The following is a 23,501-nucleotide window of genomic DNA, read 5'->3' on the forward strand; positions in this document are numbered from 1 at the left end:
CTCTTCTCTCCAGGGCTGTGTCTCACAGAATACTTCCAAGCAGATATCTGAAGAGGCTCAAGTCTGCTCTCCTAAATTCCAGGGTCATGATCCTGCTTTTTGACATGCTCCATTCACTTAGTGAATCCATCTTCAACCCCATCATATCAGCTAAATAAGCCAATAGCAATTGCACTGAAGTTCTTCCATGCTCAGGGACAGGATACATATCCATATATTTACAATTTACAGTGAGTGACTAAGAAAAAGCATATTAGTATCCTTTTTTTCTGAATTAAGTTTTCCCAAAATCCACAATTAAAAGTTTATAGTCTCTTTACTGTGAAAAACAAAGTCCTTGAATTAACTTGAATGTATTCTCACAGGAAGTGCAGCCTTTGGGACAAGAAGTCTGAGATAAAGTTGTATTACCCTCGTGCTTTTTGATACAGAAACACCAAATTCCATTACCACTACCTGTTTGCAGATTTTAAAAGTCTTAGCTTGTGGTTCTTAACAGATGACAGCCAAGACATTCAACAGGAAAACACAGCCTTAACAAATTATACTCCTCTGGTTTGTATCTTGTGTCTTCACTTCTTGTTTTAAAGAACCTACTTAGATAAGGTAAGGAAAAATGTAAAACACAAAAGCAGCTGAATTAAAGTTTTCCTTTCAACCCACCTCAGGTTCCAAAATAAGCTAATGCAAGCCTGGAGCTGAAAGAAATGTCACATTCATTAACTAAATAATCATCTAAAAATAGAAACACTCTATTTCATTACTCCCATTCACATTTTACAGCTCTGCTCTTCAGAAAATGCTGTTGCTTAAGCCAAGCAATAATCTGCCTCATAACAAGAACACAGAAATAGTTAGCATTTCAGTTGTCTTCAGACCACACTTGAGTTACAGGGAACTAATTTAGTTTTTACACACTCACAGAATTCTTTAAGGTATAAAGAGTCCTTCCTAGTATTTTGGTACTCAATACAGCAGAATTGGCTGAAATAAGGATTCTTTAAGCAGGGATCACCCTACAGCTGAAATAAAGCAACAATCACTTGCCACAGGAACCACGCCTGTTTCTACTGATATAAACTTTCTTCCAGAAAAAGCTCCTACAATTGAATAGCAGTAAGAGAAACTATGGGTTTTGAAGTCCTAAGCAAAGACAGAAAGCAAAGACAGACCAACTTGATTTGTAATGTCAGAAGAGAAGTCATCTGCCTTTTCCTTTTGGGAAAGCTAGCCAGCAGATCCTATTATAGGTATCTATGCAATAAGACACACAAAATGGTCTTGGACTGTAAAACTGAATGTCTTTCAGTTCAGCAATATATTTCTTAAGTACAATGTCAAGTGTCCAAAGTTTACAGAACCATTAAAATATTCTGAACATACACACACAGAATGAGCTGCACTGGTGTCTCTGTCATTCTCTCATCTTCCAAAGCGTGATTTGGGTTTGTTTTGCTGCTGGAGCAAAGGGGAAGGGTTAAGTGCCAAAAGAACTACTCATGACATTTTTTAAATGGCCTCTGTCCAGGCTGATAATCTTTATTTAATCAGTAAACATTACCCTCCTTGTCACCTATCTAAGCCTTTCAATACAAGATAAGCTATTGATGCATTATTTAAAGTCTGTTTCTTTTTATGGAAAACGCACTTGATTTTGGCCATATGACAAAAACTTAGTAATTTTTTTCAACTATTTCACAATTCTAATATTTGCCCTGAAATTTTACTGAGGCAAATGCTGATGTGCTGCATTAGCTCAGGTTACAGAGTTTTACAATAAGGTTTGACGAAGAAATATTAAATCTAACTCATGGAAGAATTACCAGAAGAACCACTGAAAGCAGCCAAGTAACTTACACAGTAGGTGCCAAAATTCATAAGCTGTACTGACCTTTGTATAAAGCTTTAATAATTTTTTTTAAAGTGATGTATCATGGGAGTTAAAACATAATTTGGCACTCTCTCCTTCCTTACATTGTTTTGTCCAGGTAGACAGAACCAGCTCCATATCACAGTGCTATCATGCCCACAAGAAAGTCTCCTTCAGACTAATCCACACATCTCCACAGCAGTAGAATTTAAAACAAAGAACAAGAATCCAAGAAACAAAAAACCCCTCAATATTGTCCAAAATTACTTTGTAGTACCAAGAATATAACCTAGTACTGATGTTAAAAGGATTTCCTATTTCCTCCAAAGGCAGAAATATTAGCAAAAAAAGGTCACTGGGTAAATCCTGTGTAAAGTGACTGACAGCAATGCAGCCACCTCTCAAATCCATGAGTGACCTTGACCTTATAGTGATAAGCACTTTAAAAGGACAGCAGTTTCATCTGTTAAGTCTCTTCATACAGAATCACCATGGACACTACACTAAACACAACCCAATGGTTTGTTCAGTTCATGGACACCATGAGTTTCTAATGCCTCACATTGCATTGCACATCTGAATGCTGTATTTCACTGCAACACTATCAGATTATAAAAAGCTTTAGGCACAATTCTAAGATACATTCAACAGCTGACTGCATAGTGACAGCAGTAAGACAAGGTAAATATTTAATCAAGCAAGTGCACTCCTTTTGCAATGCAAGAAATACTTGCATTACAAAATTCTATTCAGTATCCTGCATTTTGTCAGTAATGCACATTTTCAGACATAAAAAATAATTAAAAATCAAATTCTACCTTTATTTACAAACACTTAATTTTTACCCAATTTGAAGGAATAACAGGTATGTAATAAAAGACACATGTAAAAAAAATATAATTAGAGCTACTTTTCATTTTGTTATGAAATTTCCCTGTACTTAGCAAAACAAATTTAAAATGAGGAGAACAAAAAGTTCTCAGATACTAAAGAACAACCAGTCACCATTAGACTAAAATAAAATACATTATTAGTAAGTGGACTTCAGATGGTAGTTGTAATCCTTCAGAATCTTTTTCTTTCAAGTAATTTTAAAAACATTCCTTTTTAAAGTAAGTCTTCATTTAGAAGTTTGTATTTATTTCCCTCTCAACACATAAAAGAAGATGAAACAAAATTATATCAGAAAGAGGCATTACTATTACCTGAAAAGAACTAAAAGAAAATTATTATTTTAAAAGCTTCTTTAAAAGGTTCAGATCTGAATAAACTTCTATGCTTGCATACTTTAAAGAAAACATTTGGATAATCTCCACATTACTTAATTCTAGGAAAATAAAATACCTGTTGAGTAATAATGTCAGTAAAATGACTTTCATTTATGTACACTTACTGCAATCTCTCTACAGGCCGACATGGATATCCCTGTACCTTCAATTTGCTTCAGTGCATACTCCTTTTCATCTTTTCTGTACACACACAAAAAAAAAAAAAAGAGAAAGAAAGAAAAATATATTTAGCTCTGACTTACATTACACCAATCAATATCAGTATAATGATGAAACACTAATTCGGTCTGGATCAAGAAGCTGAAAAGCCAATCTGCTTTTATGCATAAATTACATTTTGATATGAAAAGCAAGTTTTCTTTTAACAAAAACCTTACAGTTCCCAAACAAAAACTTCTTTATAAACAAACTTGGTTAATATCTATTTCTCTCTGAAAACAGACATAATATCTGTAGATAAGTGCAAACACAGAATTTTAGAGGACACTTTCTCTGAAATTCCAAGATACTGTCTGCTACTGTGAAAGCACCACAGTCGTATCCCATGCCTGGAAAAATTCTCCTAGAAATATCTGGGAATGGCAAGCTTTTTTCTTGATTTTATGAGCTACTCTCAATCCACTTTTATTTCTGAAATACTACTATTTTAAACTATTTATATAATAAGCACTGGCTACTGACAGATCTCTAAAACACACGTGAAATGTTGTGCTCTGATGTACAAAGCCAGATTATGAAAAAAAGCTCAGCCCAAACACTGTACTATCCTTTTAAATAATCACAGCTTGAAGTGATTTAGAGGGACCACCAAAAGAACAAGAGGTAGAATCTTGAAGCTTTCATGACATAACAGAAGCAGCCTTCAATATGGTTTTGCAGGATTCAGCTGTCAGTGACAGATGTTGGTAGGCACCAATGCCCACAGTGTTGATGCCCCTTTGCAGACTCACCAGTCACAATTCAACAACCCACAAGCCCCTATCCAAATTCCCTGTGGCATTTCTGGTAGACCACAGTTAGCCCTTCTTCCAGTCCCAAACCATTTTGGTTTGCCACACAGAAAGATTCTGAACTTGCACTTGATTCAGTCTCTCTGGCTTTCAACTCCAAGCCTGTGCCCTGCCAGCTTCAGCCTGTTTCCCACCTTCCACCAGACCCTCTCCCTCCAAATTTCATGGGATAAGAAGTGACTGAGTGGCAAAATGTGGGGACAAGACAAGATAACTTGAAAATAGCTGTCTACACATATTGTAAGTAACACAGGCAAGCATTATTCTCAGTAATTTTCAGAAGCAGCTAAACCCTCAATGCATGTCTATAATTAACACTGAGCTACACTTTTTGAAATAAAATTTTAACAAGAAAAATTCCAGATGCTTTCCAACTACACATGAAAACGTGTAATGCCACAGGTAATAAGATCACACCTTATCTCTCAGGAATTGTTTCTGATTTCATTAATTAGTCCAAATTTTAAACAGTAAATAATAAATGCCCATCCTCTCTTATACATGGTCCTGCTATCTATGCAGAGCATTTCCATACACTGCAAAGTATCAACTCCATCAACTCAGGTTGTTTACAGAGACTGTGAAGACAAAATGATATTGCCTGCAGAACCAAAACCAACTCTAGATATACAAAATTGATCATGGCATTCAAACTATGGTCATGTTTAAACTATGCAGTGCAGCACAAACAGTCCTGTGCACAACTATCAGCTGGAATGCCAAAGCAATGTAGTCACTACAGCACTGCATCACATCCTTCTTTTGGCACATCTACTGAACCAGGCACAGGACCACAGTGATATGGCTGTCCTTGAACTAGTTCTACATGCTCAGCATTGCATGCAGTTAGTCAGACGGTCACAGAGTGAAGGTCACTGCAGAGACCAGGCGTGACACTCGGCACCCGCTGCCTTCAGCAGCACTGCTGAGCGCCACTGCCACGGCGAGGCTGTCAGCACTCGGCAGACACTGCACGCAGGACTTCAGGACACAGATGAGAAATTATGAAAGGTGCTTTAAAAAAAAAAACCTAACCAATCCAACAACCTAAGGTATTACAGCATGTGGGAAAAGGAGGCAGTCTTATTGAGCTGCAACTCAGATAGTTCTAAAACACTAGGTTTTGTAAAAAATGAGCAAAATTAGGAATAATGAAATGCTTATTTATAATAAGTGGGTGGCAAGGATAAAGAACTCCAAAGAGATCGTATTCTTGACCTGATGATTTTTTTTATGAATTTTTTTTTTACCAACAGCTTTGGAATTATAAACACGGCCTCCTTTAGATACTATTTACTTGCTTTGGCAGAAATGTAAGTCTATACAAATACTTTTCCAAAGTTAGCTGTCGTTATTATGGAAATCTAATAGCTAATTAAAGCACTTTTCAAAGATGTCCACCAAGTGATATTTTAGCTAATAATATTTTCCATTCAAAATAATTTGAAAGAGAAAGAAGTATATTCAAAACTTCAAAAGCAAGTCAGCCAGTGCCATCTGATGAAACAAACAATTCTGGTTATTCAGTGAAGTGTCCAAAGAAAAGAACACATAGGTACTTTATTAGGTATTTCCCCACTTGTAAGAATTCAATAAATAATATCAAATGGTGTGTGTGATACGTGAGTACACTGTTCAACTCTCTAAAAACCAATGCTCTCACAAAACACTTGAGACAGAGGAAAGTACTTGTATTTCATTTCAGAAAAACTCTGCTGAACTCTAAACACATTTCAGTAAATTGTATGGAATTACACAGCAGGAAAGTTTTTATAAATCCTTTTCTGACAGATCCTACATCAGCACATTTTTTACTAGAGTGAAGCAACCATGGTTAACACCAAATCCAAACAACAACCACAAACCACACGGCTCTGGTATGAGGCAAAAGACATCCATGCCAGGGATAGCCAAGCAGAAAGCAGGGGCGCTACCCACAACCATTTTTATCTGGTGTCCCAGGAATAGGTCAACTAACTTGAAGGTCTTAACCTGCAACTGTAAGGGAATTTGTCTGAGGGCAAGAAGCAAGTGACACAGACCAAGGTTTAATCAAGCAGGTTGTATCAAACAGCCACCCCAGGCTGATGGTGGTGATGTGTTCACTAATCTGAGCAAAAAACAGAGCAAAGCAGAACTCAAAGAGAAATCATACTTCAGGAAGGTGTGAGTTAACATTTTTATTAATGCTTTTCAAAATTGATGCAGAAGAATTTGCCTGATAAAATAAGCACCACATCACACACCTTACAAGGCTTCTCTATGCTTCAAGCTCCCTTACCCAAAACTAGGGGTTAAAGATTAAAATCAGCATTGTTTCCGGTTTCAGAAGTATTACAATTCATGCTATTCTAAGAGAGATTAATTTTTACCAAAATGACACTGCCAATATGAGATACTGCCCTCCTGAAAACTTTCCAACTGGTATTTCAGACTGCCATAGGCAGCACTCAAACACAAAGGTCCCCATGTTATCAGTACTTGCATGCCAGCATGTATTGAGAACATTCCTCCACTATAAAAACCTGGTCTTAAAGTTTTTCTCCCTCACATTCAATATCCCATTCTGCAATCCTTGAGGTTACTGTCAACATTTTAATTGGCACTATGTAAAGGAACACTCTGTCCTCTTGCCCCAAAAAATTGTACTTGGTACAATACTGTAGTACTTAATACAGAAAACAAAAATACGATTACTACTTCTTCTGGGTAACATTTTCAGTTTCCATTTTCCAAATGCTTTGGAAAGAACAAAGTACCAAATTCACTTTTTAAAAAATGTAGCTCAGAAGATTTAGAATAATTACAAGATTTCAAAGGAGCTAAACTCTCTTAACTATTGCAACTTCAGAGACCTCCCATCATATGAGAAACTACTTTACAAACAAGTGAATGGAAAACTAGAAACAACTTGCCCAAGACCATAAAAAACCAGGAGGATTTGAAAATAGTGCATGGTTCAAACAATTATTTTATCCCAATTATTCAAATTTGAAGGCTTTCAATGAGGGTATCTCTTGAATTCACAGATAATTTAACACACATCCCAACTTCAGAATTAATTATCCACATCAAGGAACTGGCTTGAAAGACTGCAATCACTCTGAAGCAAGAACTTTGATCACATCAGTTAATACAGATATTATCCTTACTGTATATACTAATAATAGCTGCCTTAAATTAAGTGCACAATACCATAAATAAATAATAATTTAAGTGCACATTTTCTTAAGGAAAAAAAAGTGTACCATCGAACCATTTCAAGACTTAGCTAGAAAAAGAACAACAATTCACCCCTGTAACAACACTAATGGAATTTAAATATTTGACACTTTGTAGGACAAAGCCTGGGAACACTATGGAGCTCAGTGCTCTTCACAGTACAGCCTGGAACACAATGTCTATAGGGGTATCTGGTTACATTCTGATCACTTTGTTTAATTGCTGCCAGACAGCAGTAAGTTAATCACTCAGCAGGAGATCACACAGAGTTGCAAACCTTTTTCCCCCTGAGAAAAGGCAAGCCATGACACTGAAGTGCAACTAGAAGTCAACTGAAAACCTCATCTGGAACACAGCAGCCAAGCCACTAAACAGATCATGCTCAGCCCTGGTTACCCTAGGCAAGCTTCTCATGGATTTAATTCTGTACTTAGCACATGGCCCTAGCCCCTTACAAAGGTAACAGTACCAGAAAAGAAGGCTATGACTGACTCGAAAAAGGGACATAATCCTTTCCAAAAAGTAGTGAGTTCTTGTGTTTTAGTGTTTTTATGGATATGGAAGCAGTCACTAAGTCAAAAGAATTACTAGATCAAAAAATCTACACATGGTGTCTCTAGGGCGCATTTTCTATACCACACCAGGAAAATAATGTTCTTTTACTACTATCTTCCAAACCTATCAAACCTTATCCAGTCAGCAGCTCAGCCAGCTCATTTTCATCCATGTGACAACCAGTCACAAATGACAGAGGCTGTGAATCTACAGATTGATCTTAATTTATTTCTAGCCAGCAGTATACACTGCATTTCAACGTACTTCCATTAGTTCATTTTGAGACCTATATAAGAAACTTAAAATGTGAAACAGTAAGGATGGTAAGCAGAAATTTGAAAAGCCCTTTAAAAGGTTTGTCTTTCTTCACCTTCACAGGCAGCAGCTAAAACTTCATGGCAGCTACAGGCTGCTCCTCCAACCCATACAAGTTCACTTCGACCTGAACTACAACTGGCTGCTTTTGGCCACGAAAAGAATGGATGAAACCAGCAGGTGTGTACCTCATCCTGCTGCTGTGAAGAGTTTCAGTAATGTCTGTGGACTGCATAGCTGGCCTCTGTGCTCATGCATCCCCCAGAGGTTTGATGGGAACTTTCCTGGTGTTGCAAACAGAACATCACATGTGTCAGTCACAGAAAAGGACTTCTTATACAGAAAGAGCAGACATGTATGTCACCTGGGCTTTCCTCTCTGTGGCAATGTTGCAAAATATGGAATATGTAAAATCTTCTTATAAGACAGGATGCTCTTTAATGTTTGATTTTTGTATACTTTCAAGCCTAATCAACAAGATGGGAGATTTAGTCCGTGAAACAGACAGCAGCCCACAAGCTCTATGTGATGTGCAGGTGTTAGAAAGACAAATTACTGACTGGTAGAATTGTCTTGCTAAGCTTTAGGGCCTGGCAGGTTTCAGTGATCTCACACCCAGAGGGAGGTTAAAAAAGCTGGGGAGAAGGATGTACCATTCACAGCAGACACAAAGAATGCAGAATTTATGGGCCACAAGGACATTGGGCAGAACTTCTTCCCAAGATAAGGAAGAAACAAATAAACCTTACCCAGCAACTGTGCTGAGCCAGCTGTGACTGGGTAAAGGGGAATTCTGCAGGGGGAGATCCCAACCACCACTCACAGATCACTGATCCAAAAACCCTTCAGCCCAAGAGAAGAGAAACACCGTGGGACTGATTAGCATGAGAAGAGAGAGAATCATTAACCAATAGAAGATAGAACACTAATTAATACAAGGATTATGTATCATGTAGCCAATAAACACTAATTCCCTTGTTTGCTGACATGTATAAATAGCAAAAAGGTTTTGATAGTTATTGTGCTTGATTTGTGGAATTCCACTGGGCACCCAGACTTGCAGAACTCTGGGAAAAAAAAAAATCAATGTCTCTCTCAAGCGTGTAGTTATTGGCTTGTTGCCCACTGGGTTACAAAAACCAATTCTTGTGGACAACAGCAGGGTGGTAAACCAACCTCCCCATCAGGCAGTAAACATTCAATCTTTAAAAGCTGAGCTCGTACCTTATCTGAAACATCTACAAGTAAACTTGAGGAGTGGGAACAATGCAACAAACTTGTATCAAACAGGACCGTCTCTACTACACAATATTAAAAAGATCTAGAGTGAAAATAGAATGTCCAAGGCTGAGCCTGATAAACAAAAGGAAAAAGCTTTTTGGAATGGAGACAGTATGCTACAGCAAATACTGCATTTTTTCTCAGCTTCACTGGCGCCACTGCCTGATGATACCTACTGAACTCCTCTAGGTCTCACTCCAAACATCAGATGACACCAGATAGCTCAGTATGTACATAGAATAACACAAGGCAGCAGCACTTTTCTCTATCTTCTGCTACCTCCCAGACCTCAAGTCTACCCATGAAACCCTTTAGAACAACCTAAGAACACATCCAAAAGGCAGAAGTCTGTGTGTCATTTTAGATGTTACTCTTCTCAAAATGCAATACCAAATTCCTGAATGCTGTATGGTTTACTACTCCATTTTTCAATAATTGCCAATGTCACTGACTTGCCAATATCAGGCATAAATGCATGCCAAAACACGGCTAACTCGGGAATCACAATGCAATCTGTGAATTTTTTGAATAATTAGCTTTTTTTCTTGGTTGGTTAAAGAAAAACCTTTCAAGAAAACAGATTTTTTTGGTTGAAATTAGCATTCTAAGCTTAAGTCTACTATAAATTGGCAGAGACATTCAAATACAGAGCAACTGATTACTACAATTAGGCTTTTTGAGAAAATACTTGACTTTCATCACATACACTATGAGAAATAGGCAGAAGAACCATTACATGCAGCTTCAACTGCTGGAAAATCTGCCATGTTCCAGTCAGACTAAAAGAGCTCATATTAAAAGTACAAACTGCATCATACTATTAATAGACACTCTGTGCTATCACAGCACCCGCTGAGAAATTGAAACAGATTTTGCTTTATAATCTGTAGAACAGCCCCAAACATATCTCTAAATCATACTAGTAATATGGCTATCCTTCCCCTTCTTTACTCCTCTGTAAACCAGGCTATGAACTCAGGGGGAAATGTGCATGTTAAAGAACAAAGTTCTTAAAGTGATGCTAAGCTACTTGTCATTAAACACAATGCCCTTGACATTGCCTGCTTCCACAGAGCCTCACAAAAGATGCTGAATACCTATAAATCCCCCACAAACTTCACCAAACATAAATTATGTGTTCTTCATGCATGAGGAGACAGCTGATTAAAAGGACAAAAAGTGAATCTGAGCACTGATAAGGTTTTCTGTCATTAAAAAAATGCCTTTTCCCAGCTATGATTTCACTAGACTTGGAGTGAGGAGTAGAGGTCTCTCAGTATCAATGCGAGGAGAAAAAGTAATCCACTAGCACCATTACACATAGCTTAACCATATGCTCTTCTCTTTCTTCCAGTAGTTTCTAATTCAGAAATTTAAAAGCATATCTTTGTAGCATAGATACCTGCTAACTGTTAATAACAATTTCAGATTAATTCACATCACAGTCAGTCTAAGGTCTGTGTAATACCAGACCACTGGAAATCTTACTAACCTAATCTATTAAAATTTATCCTTTACACTATAATTATAAAACTTTGTATTTGTAAGGAAAGAGAGCACAACTACAGTCATTGCCACCCTCACTCCAAATTTACTGATGAAAATTCAGAGACCTCAACCAGCTACAGTGTTGTTGCCATTGCTAAAATTAGACTGATTCCTAAGTATCTGGAGTGACTGAGAACTGTGAATTTCATACAAGTACATTCATAGCAGATTGGGGTAAGCAGACTTGACAGCCTGTTTGTAAGGGTAAAAACTAAAGTGTTCGCATTAAACCCTGAAAGCTGTAAAATTATTCTGCTGCTCCAGGTAGCTTCTTCCAGAATTTGCCATATTTAAGCAGAAGAGAGAGCTGCACCTGATTTTATTTCTTTACAGACAGGATTGATTACAGATAATGAATAGATTTAGGAAATATCTCCCTGCCTGAAAAGATACCGCATGTGAGGATTTGCTACCTTAAAACAAGGAACAGCAGCAGCAAGGAGAAAAAAAACTCTGAAATAAAGAGGAAACAAATTTTTATTTGTCAGCAAATTATGTACCAAGATCATAGAAACAGAGTCCTAAGACTATGCCAAAAAGAAGAATCTGACACTTGCTTCATAAACTCACTTAAGAAAAATGCTTGCAACTAACTATAAATGTAGAGAAATGAGCTGTCTGGTTTTTGAATTTTTTAAGTCCTAAAGCCATACTGTAACTACACTGTCCAGCTTAACATGCATCACAGCTCTTCCTATGTAGTGCTAAATCTGGCTAAATACTGCCACATTGATAGGTGGGAAATTACTATCAAATCACCAAACAGTAGGAAGCCTGTACTTTGGGGTCTTTTTTAGCAAGAACATGTTTCAAATACCAGGTGCAGATTTTTTTTCTAAATCCCTATAATGCATTAGGTTTGCTATAGCAGAATAAGCAGAATTATTGACTCAATGTAAAAGGGGGGAGGGCAATGGCCTGAAAACTGCAGTTACTCAGTTTTTCTTTTCTGACTCATGTCATAATCAAATGCTTCCCCTAGAGCACATGAAAGCCTAGATTTATCAGAGATCTATCATAAATTTTCTGTTCTTTTCCTTCAGACTCCCTAACTCAAACCATCTACAATGAAATTATCAATTCTCCAAGCCAGACCTACACAAAAGCTTGCTAACACAATGTAGGTGTAATTCTTGGGTGGTAAATCAGCCTTTAGGTACTAAAGCTGCACCTAAGAAGCAAGATCCAAATTCCATATGGGCAGAGTGAGACAGAGCACATTTATTACAGCTGAAAAGTTGCAAAGTTGAAACAACTCCCTCACAATAAAGTAGGACTGGAATGAATCTCCATAAAGTCACCCCAAGGTCTAATTTAATTCAGTCTGAAATGTAATTGTTTTTTTAATGTTTTTTTTAATTGAGCATCTCAACTTTTTTTCCTCACTTCAGTGTCAAGACATGAGGATTTCTCAAAGATAGAGGTCGTAATTCCAGCCACTAAGACAACTTTGCTACGCCTCAAAAACAAACAAAGTCTTTAGTCAGCTATCATATCTGTTCCTGGGGAAAGGGAGGGGCATTCTGCTTCCTCTGAATTTTAGAACTCCATGTTCCATAGTCAGAATAGGCTTCTGTCACAATCTGAGGTTTAAGAACGTCACTTGATGAAGTTTTATGCTGGTTTTTCCCCATCACTGAAGTGACACTAGAAGCAGAATAAAAGACATTCTACTCAGAACAAGTCTTTCGGTTGTTCTGAAGGTCAAGCTAAATTTGGCAATTTGTCTACCTCTGTTTCTCATTTGAAGCATGACAGAATTGGGCAAAGGAACAAGTGGCTATCCAGTACAATAGCTGGTTTTAATCAAAAGATATGAACATAAGCTAACTTTTGAAGTCTACAACACCCTTGAGAACAAGGCAACAACTGATACAGAAGCTCTGTTTTAGGAACAGACACATTCAAAGACATGAGCTGACACCCACTCTCAGCTGCACTGACGATAATTAACGCAAGCAACAAACACAGCATTTTTGAATGTGCAAGGTGTTAAATCTTAGCATGAATCCATGGTAATTCATTATTAACACAGGTGAGAATTTTCTCTAAACACCCCTGAATTTGCAGAATTCATTATTTAGAAGTATCTCTCTCAAAAACAACCAGCTTCAGAGCCAAACAAGAAATGTCACACCTGAGTGGTCCTTGTATCTCCTCAGGCTCTCAGGCCCCACAACACCACCAATGAGGTGGGAAAGTCACAATCAGAGGCAGAGCTGAATCCCAGCATAACCTGTGTGAATGCTTCCAAGTGCTCTAATAAAGACAGCAAAACAAAGGAGGGACAAGAAAGGAAGAAAACCTTCTGGCCACACAAAAAGGATTGATTCTGCTTTCAACTAATGCATGAGGAAAGCAGATACGCTGCTTCAAAATAGTGAAGCTTACCTCCAGATGCAGATTCCATTCCAGCAGATTTAGCTTCTGCCTCTAAGTCAGTGGCCTATAACTCTTATTTTCACTTGACTGCAAAAAGAAATCAATAGCATTTTCTACTTAAATCAGCACAGAGTGAACAAAAAAATAAACATACTGTACATAAGGCTCACTTTATGGGAACACATGTTTATAGTCACACTGTCCCAGCCTGCCCCCATGTTGTATCTGTGCTTTTATTCAGCCCAGAACTCTGATACTTAACTGAGCAACCTGACAATCCCAGCACACACAAAAGCTATGCCATTGCTCTGCCTACTGGAAAGCCTATCTTCAGTGTGGTTTCATCTACAAAATAAACAACTGTAGAATATTTCAGGATCCTGAATTTTGTAGAAAACAGATGACAACTGAGGAGAAACAAGCAGTTATACAGTGGCCTCATTTGTAAATATTGTTTTAAAGATTGCTAAGCCCAGAAAAGACAGAAGCAAACATGGACATGAATAATGCCCTTCAGGGATCCACTCTTTCAGTAATCTCAGCTTCTTCAATCTTTCTCACAACCAGAAAAAAATCAGTTGGGCTTTCCAATAAGGTAAAATAAAATAATTAAATAATAAAGGATAAAAAAACCCAACCCACACTTACAGATAACCATCTTGTAAAGGTCAGTCGACACTATCTCCACAGCATTGCTTCCCTCCGGTCTTATTAGACACACTCGTATTCCATAAACTCTCTCAAACAAACTCCCACCAATAAATGAAAGGATTGTACTCCCACAGAAAAGTCTAAAAAATGTTAATAAAAAATTCAGATATAGAAGTTAAGTTTCAGTTGAGTTAAAGACTTTCCCTGGACTTTGTCAACAACAAATTTTGGTTTAAAATATCTCTGCACTTTTTTCTTCTTGAATCTGTTGAGATGATGAACTTCACAAGAGGTGTAATGATTTCTAATATGCTCACAACTAGCATTGTTATCTGTCAGTCATCTAACTTATAGTCAAGCAAACCATGCAAACCAAGCTCCCAGAGCTGGGAGGTTTTTTCAAGCCTATATTATTTAGAAAACATGAAACTCAAGTCAAGTTAAAACAATAAACTTCTTGTGTTTGCTACACAAGTAGAAACTGTTCTTCATTTCCTGAAGTCACACACTAAGTTTGCCAATTTACTCTAAACGCAGTTGTCCTGGACCAGTTTCAGCATTCCTTCAAGCAAATGCACCGTTATTGCAACAAATATATCTTTTTTAAGTTTAACACTTTGTTGCAGTAAAAAAAAAAAATAAATAAAATAAAACTGCAGTGTATGTCAGTTCTCAAATGGCAGCAAAGGAGCTCAAAGAATGACACATCTTTGGAAGTAGAACGTAAGAGCTGCCTGTCCCTGCTGCTAGCAATCCCTTCCCGATGACACACGTAGAGCTCAGCTCCTCCTGGCCCCAACACTGAGCAGCAGCAAGCACATGCAAACAGAGTAACTGCTCAACACACAACTCTGCTGCTACTACCAGAGGACAAAGGCACCTTCTGACCCAAGTCTATGCAAACCATGACCTGATTAGGGCTGCAGAAGAGGCAAACAGCATTTCAGAAGGTATTTTCAAAATATAGGTGTAAATTTAATGTTACTGGTAAATCTCTAGTGCAATTTGGTTAGGACATTCCACAGAAACTTTGGTTACTTGTACAAACACATCTGCAGCATTATGAACCACAGCAATTTCTGGGGCTTTGGTGGTTTGCTGATTTTTTTTTGGTTTCTTTTCAAATCATACATGATGTGAAAATACTCATGTTGGAAATAAATTTATGAAAAACACCTCTACATGCTTACTCACAATATAACACGTTAGACTGGATGACCCAGAAATACAACATATTAAATTGTTATATCAAGTAGTTCACACAAAGAAGCTTTCATTTTCTGACCTAGTCCATGGTCTGTCTTGCTTTGCCCCCTATTACCAGATGGGGGGCAGAAACGAAACTCTTCTTCCCCTTCAACCTCTCACTTCCTTTTCCTGCAGCTCTACTGGAAAACTCTTAACCCCCTCACTCAGAAACAGGAACCTTCTTGCCCTCTTTGTTTCTTAAAAAAAAAAAAAGAAAAAAAAACACTAAACTCTAAACTTTGAAAGTTTTTCTGTCACATCTTATGGGCTAATTTATGTACATTTCTTTCTTTACAGGCTTGGAAAAAACTCATCTGTTTCTCTCAAACACAACCCCTTCTACATCTTACTGACCCCCTTTCTTCCTCAAGCTCCTACCACCACCACATCACCAAAAGGTGATGATGCACTTTACAGCTCATTTCTGTACCTAGTTTCAGGGAGAGTAACAGAAGAAAGGACAAAATAGCCATGAGAGAAACCAGATGCAAGAGTCTGTGGGAAGCACTAAAAATTACTCATCACCACTTGCACTACCCTCTTGAGCAGGAAGCAAAGGCATGGTATAGTTGCAACAGCAGCTGTCATTAAGGCACAGATAAGTAGTACTCATTATCTCTTCCTAGATGGGGACTTTTCTACTAGAATGCATGGCAGGCAACTAGTTAGACAGGTTTGGTTTAGTTCTGCTGCTCCTTCTCACACATATTGGGAGTATTCAGTGGTTAAGTGGTATTTTCAGGACTTGCAGGTAAATCCAGTATTTAGGTTTTCTTTGCTTTTGAGAGATTTTAGCAAGGCACAAACACCTTCAACCATTCTACCTTCCTCAAGATAAGTTTCATCAGGAAAAGAAAAAATATGAAAGTGGAAAGCAAACCACAGGTTTTCAGATACTGATAAGAGATTTTCCTGCAGAGAAAAGTAATTGTATAAGATCTAATTCATTGCATTCTGACTTTGGCCAACAATTCTGTGATTTAGCCTGTCACAGGTTTATATTAGTAAAAAGCAACTACAGCACAACACTAAACTTATGTTCAAGGCAATGTCAAATAGAGGAAGTAAGAAAATGTAAATATATAAATTATTATAGACTCTCGAATGTCTTACAAGTATCAACTTGCATTGGTAAATAATATTCCAGTTTCACATTCAAGAGAGTATAATCCTTGCCACATCAGTGAGTTGCCTCTCTTTTAAGAGCAAATGCAACTGCAGTACACATGTACTCATTCCCCAGGCATTTTGCCACCAACTTTGCTCATTTACAGCATTTAGCTAACTTGAGTGCAAGTTTCCTCTCCTGACAAACTCCTGCTATATAACTTTAGTAATTTAAGTTTTACTAAATAGGAATATGGGGAGAACAATACACAAATTAATTGCTATACAAATACTGACATAAGAGATCAAGCAGATTACCTTTACCTCTTCTACACTTTCCATTTTCTACTACCACGGTGACCTGAGCCACCACCTTGACCAGATGCCACCTCTGAAAATGTAATATTAGCAGAAATACCAAATACACTAAGCTGCTCCAGCAGAAATCCTGTTTTTCCCATGGAGCCAGGCTTCATAGCAGATTATTGTTTTCTCTCTCTCAAGCAGTATTTTTTTACTTCTGCTTCAAACAAAAAAATATTCATCAAATAAAAAAACTAAAACAATGGAAAGCTGACATGGCCACAATCACAAGCAGCATTCCTATGTTAAGGTTATATACTTGCCTTGGCTAGATACTTCATCCTTCTTTCTCTCCCCATATCCTACTTTTCATAGAACCATACAATGGTTTGGGTTGGAAGGAATTTTAAATATCCCCTAGTTCCACTCTTCTGCCCTGTGCAAGGAAACCTCTCATTAGACCAGGTTGATCAGAGCACCATCCAACCTGGCCTTGAACACTGCCAGGAAAGGGGCACTCAACTCTTATGTGGGCTTGGAAGCTGTGAGTTGAGAGCCTTACATTAATGATTCTGCACACCAGTGTCAGTCCAAGGAGGAAAACAGACTCCTCTTCAGTTACAAACTTACAGTACTGAAAAATAGGGGTAAGAAGAAGGAAAGAATATTTCATTTGTCTTCCCCTTCCTATGCCTGTGTTCCACAGTGATGTTTCTGGACTTGCATCGCTGTTGTCCAGTACTCAAAAGGGAATTCCGTATTTGGCAACTAAGATGAAACCTGGTTTATACCAACTCTCTTTTGAAAAGTTACAGGTACAGTAACAATAAAGTAATCTGACAAACTACAAAAGCATACTACTTCAGCAGCATATAAATCTACATCCTTGGTTTAGCTGATACATTGTAAGTACAGAGCCAAACCTTTTATGGCAGGAGGGTCCGCCAGGGCAGCACCAGCTCCTGAGCTGGCAGGGAGCCTGGCAGCTGCCCAGGGTACAAATCCTGGCCCTTACTGCCACCCATTCGAAAGCTGATCACTTCGTATTTCTGGCATTCCTTCAGTAACAAGATTAAAAAGCACATACTTGCTTTTTAAAAGGTGTTCTAAAACATACAGATTAAACTAAAATTACAAATTTATTTTTTCTTTCCAAGTAGCTATATAGGTAATATTTATAAGAACCTTTGTTTCCCAAATGCAGAGAGTGAGTCAAATGAAAATTAAAATAGCCCCAGTTTGAGAAAAAGCAGCCACCTCGAGTGTTTGTTTACAGGTAAGCAGAAGCAGCAATAAATAGAAAGGTTGTATTTACATGAAGATACAGCTTTTGCAAGTGTTGCATCTGCTGTTGCTGCTACAGAGTGAAGAACAGAGTGGCCTATTTTCTACTTGACTCAAGCATCCCACTATTCCTTGCGCTCCTGACTAACCAGCAGTGGTGCCTTTTGAGCTTGCTGACTCATGCAAACCTCCACCTGCAGCTGGACTGACATCCTGGTGAAGAAATACTCTGTAGTGGCCTGGATTCAAAGATTGATTATTTCAAAAAAGCAAAGGAAAATAACTCAGGCATACACAACAGAATTTCCAAACCTCACTCATCCTAAAACTTGCCTTTCATATGAGGAGGGGATACAAGAAGTGAAACAACTAAGCACAACATGGACACCATCAAAGAGAATGTAAGGAACGTAACGAGGAGAGGTAAGGCATGAAACAAAACTATATTTTCCTAACCATGACTGGAAAAATTGCATTCTTTACTTTACTAGACAGATGTGAATGTGTCCAAAGAAAAACACTTACAAAAAGTCAACATGATGCTTTGAAGCAGTACACAAACAAAAAACCTGTAACAGATTTTCCAGCTACATAAAGAGCTAAAAACCTAATATTGATGACTGAATTGCAATCATGATGCTTTTATCATGATTTCCTCCATCAAAGTCACTGGTCCAGTTTTACCGTACATGAAATAAAGGACTGGACAACTTATATAAATACTTGTTTTCTACACCTTCTGGACCACAGAGGTATTAATGAAAGTTCTGTAAACCCAGGTGCCTAATTTAGCTAAATATCTAACACAAGTAGTACCTCCAGACCTCAGACCATACAAACACTACTGAACTAAACAGAAGCTGCAGCTGCTCAAAATCTCTAAAAACATAATGTTGTAGTGCATTCAAATGTAACACCAACATTGCTAAAATCTGACTCTTTAAAAAAGAAAAAATTCTTTTAACTTTCATAGAAACCAGTCAGCTCACTAGAAACATGCCCAAATGATATTCTACTCTAGGCTGAAAAAGCCAAACTAAGCTGTTACTTTGTCAAGAAACTGCTTTTATGCACAAGCCATTCACAGAGATCTAAGCAACAAAACCACTTTTTCTACAAGCATTTTATCGAACAGCTTGCCAAGCTCCATATAAACACATTTTACTATTTCATAAAATTCACATGCCAACTTTTTGAAACATGAAGTGACAAGTTCTCAGTGGAATTTCTGGAGAGCTACAAGGTTCTTATTGCCCTCAGCCTCCTGAGATTGTAAATTAACTATACGAAGGAAGAAGCCAGAAACTTTCTCTTTCACACAGGAATGCCTTGCAAAATACTGAAACAGTCTCTGCAGTCAGCTAAAGAAGAATTCCTTTACACGAGGCTCAAAAGCCCCCAGTGATCAGCACACAATAAATATGCACCACTGCTAGATTTCTTTTACTAATTTCTTTCATTAGGGACCCCTTAAAGTTCATAACTAATGCTAAATATCCTCCAACCTGCAGCTATACTTTAGCTAGGTGTTTACATAAGGAAATCATCACATATTAATGGTTTTAGTTATTTTCTAATTTTTTCCTAAGTTGTTCACATCTTCCTTTCACCCAAGGATCTAAAGTTACACAAAAGCAACTAACAGTGAACTTACCAATGCCATAAAATGCAGACCAAGAAAAAAAGAAAAAAAACAGGCCACTTTCTAAGCTTCATGAAGTAAAGTCTCTGAGCATATAGTACAGTTGAAATTGTGCCATGTTATATTACATGTCAATCTATCTGACAGCACTGAAACTTTGCACTTCCTTTTACCAGTTACTTGTCTTACGGCTCAAGGTCTCCCTTTGATTATTCCCAGCTCTGACACATTAGCTATCTTGTTATCATATTTACTTTTGCTTTACTACCCATTGGCATTTGTCATATTATTGTAGGGATTTTGAAGACATGTTCTTTATCATGCTTTGTAGCAGCAATGTAATTCCTGTGATGGATTTCCTTTGCAGATGATGGAAATGAAAAATGTCTGGTTTTTACTTACATCAAATTTCTTTCTTTCTTTTGTAAAACAGTAAACCCAAAGCTCTGCCTTTTTTTGCTGTTCTTACAATCAGCAGTTTTAGGTTTACTGTATCAAAGAACAGCAACAAACATTTAACTAGCATTTTGGTGGTTTTATTACCACTTCCTTTCCTTATTACTGCTTTCTTGCTATCCCATGTATGTTTTACTATATATATTTTTATATATTTTTATATATTTTTATATATTTTTATATATTTTTATATATTTTTATATATTTTTATATATTTTTATATATTTTTATATATTTTTATATATATAAATTAACACTTAGGAAAAAGAAGCAACCATGATCACTTAACACAAAAATATTGGAAGAACTCAGTGGCAGCTGTGATACCTGGAAAAGCTTTGATATTTCAAGTTAGCAATGCTCTAGTATTCCTATGGCTGCAGAGCAAGCTAGTCAGAATCAGAGCTCATTTCCTGGTATTTAATCCTTCACTGGAATTAGTGTCTACCTTTCAGTTATTAATCACTTTTATACTACAGCCTCCCAATTCAGAGTTCAAATTTTCAAGACACACATGAATGCCATTTATTCCTACAGCCTAAACTTCTCTACTAATCTAAAGCAGCAGCCTGTCATTAACCACTTCCAAAAATTTATTTAAGAGTTGTCATTTTTCCACATTCAGTCTCTTCTTTTCCAAAGTTTCAGTTGGCTATAATGGAAGGCTATTAGAGGAAGGAATCACCTCCAATTCACAGGCATATTTTAGCCAACCTTACAGTATGTTTAGAACACTCTGCAAACACAGCCTGTGTTTGTGCACCAGGCACACACCACAGTGAAAAAGTGCTCAATGGCCCTTCTGAAAGCAAAGGATTCTATTTGGAACCCACACCTGCACGAGACTGTTGCTCAGGCCTCAGGACTGCTCTCCTTCAACAACTGCATGCCAGCCAAACAGTCCCAAATTGCAATCCTAGCTCCCCACTGCTCTCTTAACTACAATACTGTGAAAACGGCATCCATGAAATACCTATCCCATGGTACCGAATTTCCTCAGAGAAGAGAAGAAACCTTGCTTAGCCAACATACATGGGCTTAACACCTAAAGGACCTCTCTGGATCAAGGCACCAGTCAAGCGTTCGGGGACAGGGACTTGTATCCTGCTCTCTCACGGGACACTGATGGAGACACGCCTGTGCATAGGTACCAGACAGAAGCCACCAGCTCTGCCTACAAGGAGCGTCCCGGACAGGCCATCGAGCCAAGCGTGCCCGGCACTGGCATCAGCGGGTGCCTGGGGCTGGGACACACCAGGGTCCACCGCACACCCCGGGAGCTGCTCGGGAGGGAGCAGCCGGGGAGGGGCCGTCGGGAGCCAGGTACTCCTCCCTTCTCAATCCCCTGCAAGTAATCGGAACAGAACGTCAAATTACGAACGCGGTCACACAAAAGACGAAAGCGGCGACCTGGAACACGGCGTGCAAAGCAAAGGCGACCCCAGGGCACAGCCTGCTGACACCGCACCACCAGGGATGGCGGGGGGGAGCGGGGCAGAGCGGGACGAGCTTTAGGCTGAACATTAGGCAGGACTGCTTGCATAAAGGGCGATTAGACATTGGAAAGGGCTGCGCAGGGAGGTGGTGGAGTCCCCGTCCCTGGAGGTGTTTAAGGAAAGACTGGATGTGGCACTTAGTGCCACGGTCTAGTTGAACACGGTGATGTTCGGTCACAGGGTGGACTCCGTGATCTCAGAGGATTTTTCCACCCTAACTGGTTCCGTCGCTCCGAGCAGCCGGGCAGCGATGCGCGGGCCGGGGCACCGGGGCCCGCTCCCGGCGCGGGGCGGGGATCCCCGAGCGGGCTCCGCGCTCCGGCCCCCGCGCTGCCAGAAACTTTCCGAGGAGGGAGGGGAAGGAAGGAGGGGAGGGAAGGAGGGGAGGGCGCTGGTGCGGGGGGAGGGGGGGTTGGAAGGGGGTTCTCGGCGCGGCCCTTACCCGTCCTTGCGGCGGGCCTTGTAGACGTGCCCGTAGGTGCCTCTGCCCACCTTGCATCCCTCGTACTCGAACAGGTCCTCCACCCGCTCGCGCTCGGCCGCCAGCTTCGACTTGAACTCGTAGTCCATGTCTCGCCCATGGGCGGGGAGGCACGGGCGGGCAGGGGGACGCGGCGGCCGGATCAGCACCCGCAGCTGGCGGAGCCCCCTCCCGGCGCCGCCATGTCCGGGGCTCGGCGGGGGCGGCGGGCGAGGGGAACGGGGCGGGGGGGGCGGTTTGTTTTTGTTTTGGTTTGGGGCTTTTCGGCGGGGGGGAGGGGGCGCGCTCCGCCGCCGCCACCCGCTTCAACTGGGCTCCTCGCGGCGCGCCGCGCGAGGTGCCGGGAGTCGTAGTGCGGCTGCGGGAGCCGGCCCCGCCGCCGCAGGCGGGACGCCGTAGCGGCAGAACTACAACTCCCGGCATGCCCCGGGTCGCCCCGGCCGGGCGGCGTCGGCGCACTGCCCTCTCCGGAGACACCGGAGCGTTTCAGCGGCCGCTGGGAACTTGCTGACTCTTCACATTTCGCGCACAGGCGGGAGCAACGAACGCGGCCGGACGCGGCGCCTCTGGCTGGCAGGGAGCGAGGCAGGGAGGACCAGAGGAATAGACTGTGGACACACACCCCATGCCGCGGGGCGCCGAACAGTGCAGAGACTTGTTTATCTCGCCAGCCGCCATTCACGGTCCGGCCCCGCCCCCCTGCGGGATGCTGCCCCGTGGTTGGTCAGTGTTACCCCGCCGTGCGGCGGGCGGGGCCGGGCGGGGCTAGGCCGGTCCCGGCGCTGTGGCGCTGCGGGTCCATGTTGGAAGCGGGAGGTGTTGGGTGTTTCGTGCAGTCGTGTGCTGCTAAATAAACCGATCGCTTACAGAAACACAGGGGCTCATACTGTGCGCTCACATACAAACCAGGTGGATTGCTGCGTCTTTAGGATACGATGCCGTAGCAAGGCTGTGCCCCTTCAGCCCCTGGCAGAGAGATTTTTAGACAGACGCGGCGCTGCTTTGAGGTTCGGATTTCATCAAAGTACTTTGAGATCACAGAAACGTTCAGGCCTTTTAATGCTATGTCTCGGTCTCTCGAAGATTCTGTTTGTGAGAAGCGTCACTCTGCAAGGTTACTTGTGTTATGGAAGTGCCAGGCAGAGATAACTGTATGAAGTCACACAGAATCACGGAATCGGGCTGGAAAAGGCCTCTGAGGTCGAATCCAGTCTGTGACCAAACAGCGCCATGTCAGCTACAGACCGTGGCATTAAGTGCCATGTCCGTTCTTTCCCTAAACATCTCCAGAAATTGTGACTCCGCCACCTCTCCAGGCAGTCCATTCCAATGTCTAATGACCCTGTCTGTAAAGAAATTTT

The 23,501-nt window shown here is 40.1% G+C and overlaps 1 protein-coding gene across 2 annotated transcripts in view; it reads right to left on the reverse strand.

The window, feature by feature from the left end:
* The window catches only part of CDK19 (cyclin dependent kinase 19), a 118,984-nt gene extending 96,703 nt beyond the window's left edge, over positions 1–22,281 (reverse strand). Inside the window, exons 1-2 of one of the 2 annotated variants that reach the window (XM_063151007.1) lie at positions 22,102–22,281; positions 3,264–3,339 (exon numbers count right to left, since the gene is read on the reverse strand). In XM_063151007.1, coding sequence (XP_063007077.1) covers positions 3,264–3,339; positions 22,102–22,229 — 204 coding nt within the window. In that variant the 5' untranslated portion in view covers positions 22,230–22,281. The remainder of the gene's footprint in view (positions 1–3,263; positions 3,340–22,101) is intronic. The other variant, XM_063151008.1, reaches the window with a different exon arrangement.
* Positions 22,282–23,501: the final 1,220 nt, after the last annotated feature.

This window comes from Melospiza melodia, chromosome 3 (genome assembly GCF_035770615.1).
Source record: "Melospiza melodia melodia isolate bMelMel2 chromosome 3, bMelMel2.pri, whole genome shotgun sequence".
Lineage (NCBI taxonomy): Eukaryota > Metazoa > Chordata > Aves > Passeriformes > Passerellidae > Melospiza > Melospiza melodia.